Source organism: Corapipo altera, unplaced genomic scaffold, assembly GCF_003945725.1.
Source record: "Corapipo altera isolate COAL_440 unplaced genomic scaffold, ASM394572v1 59616, whole genome shotgun sequence".
In the NCBI taxonomy this organism is placed as follows: Eukaryota; Metazoa; Chordata; class Aves; order Passeriformes; family Pipridae; genus Corapipo; species Corapipo altera.
The window spans coordinates 1-1,769 of record NW_020886473.1 but is presented as its reverse complement, the minus strand read 5'-3'; the positions used below and the strand labels follow the sequence as shown (position 1 = coordinate 1,769).

General features: G+C 53.5%; 1 protein-coding gene across 1 annotated transcript in view; it reads right to left on the bottom strand.

The window, feature by feature from the left end:
• The window catches only part of PFAS (phosphoribosylformylglycinamidine synthase), a gene marked incomplete at its 3' end in the record, with an annotated part of 5,945 nt that extends 4,266 nt beyond the window's left edge, over window positions 1–1,679 (bottom strand). Inside the window, exon 1 of the mRNA XM_027632372.1 lies at window positions 1,654–1,679. Coding sequence (XP_027488173.1) covers window positions 1,654–1,668 — 15 coding nt within the window. The remainder of the gene's footprint in view (window positions 1–1,653) is intronic.
• Window positions 1,680–1,769: the final 90 nt, after the last annotated feature.

The following is a 1,769-nucleotide window of genomic DNA, read 5'->3' as shown; positions in this document are numbered from 1 at the left end:
GTGGTCACATCCCACACCTGGGGGGCAACAAGGGTCAGAAACCCCAAAAAACCACCCCAAACCCACCCCAAAAAAACATAAAACCCCACCCCAAAGACCTGGGGGGGCACGGAAATGAGAAACCCCAAAAAACCCCAAAAACCACCCCCAAAACACCCCAAACCCATCCTAAAAACCAACCCCAAAAACCTGGGGGGGCACAGAGAGAAACCCCCCAAAAAACCACCAAAAACCAACCCCAAAAACACCCCAAAAAACCCTCAAAACCCACCCAAAACACCAACCTCCAAAACACCCCAAACCCACCCCAAAAACACCCCAAAACCCACCCCAAAAACCTGGGGGGCCACAGAAATGAGAACCCCCCCAAAAAAACCCAAAAACCCACCCCAAAAATCCTCAAAACCCACCCAAAAAACCTGGGGGTCCACAGAAACAAGAAACCCTAAAAAAACCAACCCCCAAAACACCCCAAAAACCCTCAAAACCCACCCAAAATCGACCCCCAAAACACCCCCAACCCCCCCCCAACCCCCCCCCCAAAGACCAGGGGGGGGGCACAGCAATAAGAACCCCCAAAAAAACCCCAAAAACCAACCCCAAAAACACCCCAAAACCACCCCAAAAACCACCCAAAAAACCTTCAAAACCCACCCCTAAAACCTGGGGGGGCACAGAAATGAGAAACCCCAAAAAAACCCCAAAACCCAACCCCAAAACCCCCCAAAACCAACACAAAATCCAACCCCAAAACTGACCCAAAATCCACCCCAAAAACCCCCCAAAACCCACCCCAAAAACCTGGGGGGGTACGGAAATGAGAAACCCCAAAATCCACCCCAAACCCACCCTAAAACCCTGGGGGACCCCAAAAATACGACACCCCAAAAACCCACCCCAGAAAAACCCCCACAAACCCAAAGGCCCTGAGGGGATATTTTGGGGTCCCAGGTGTATTTTGGGGTCCCAGGGACTGTTTTGGGGTCTCAGGTGTGTTTTGGGGTCCCAAAGTGAATATTTTGGGGTCCCAGGTGTATTTAGGGGTCCCGGGGATATTTTGGGGTCCCAGGTGTGTTTTGGGGTCCCAGGGACTGTTTTGGGGTCCCAGGTGTGTTTTTGGGGTCCCAGAGGATGTTTTAGGGTCCCAGGTGTGGTTTGGGGTCCCTGAGGGGCTGTTTTGGGGTCCCAGGGGATATTTTTGGGGGGTTTTGGGGTCTCACCTGGGACCCGGCCATGACAAACGCCCCAGGGGTCATTTTGGGGTCCCTGAGGGGTCATTTTGGGATCCCTGAGGGATATTTTGGGGTCCCAGGTGTGGTTTTGGGGCCCCAGGAGTTATTTTGGGGTCCCAGGTGTGTTTTGAGGTCCCAGAGGGGACATTTTGGGGTTCCAGGTGTGTTTTTGGGGTTCCAGGTGTGTTTCTGGGGTTCCAGGGGATATTTTGAGGTCCCAGGTGTATTTTGGGGTCCCAGGTGTATTTTTGGGGTCCTTGGTGTGCTTTGGGGTCCCTGAGGGGCTGTTTTGGGGTCCCAGGTGTGTTTTTGGGGGTTTTTGGGGTCTCACCTGGAACCCGACCATGACAAACGGCCCAGGAGTTATTTTGGGGTCCCTGAGGGATATTTTGGGATATTTTGGGGGTTTTTGGGGTCTCACCTGGAACCCTGCCATGACGAACGCCCCAGGAGTTATTTTGGGGTCCCTGAGGGGCTGTTTTGGGGTATTTTGGGGGGTTTTGGGGTCTCACCTGGAACCCTGCCATGACGAACGCC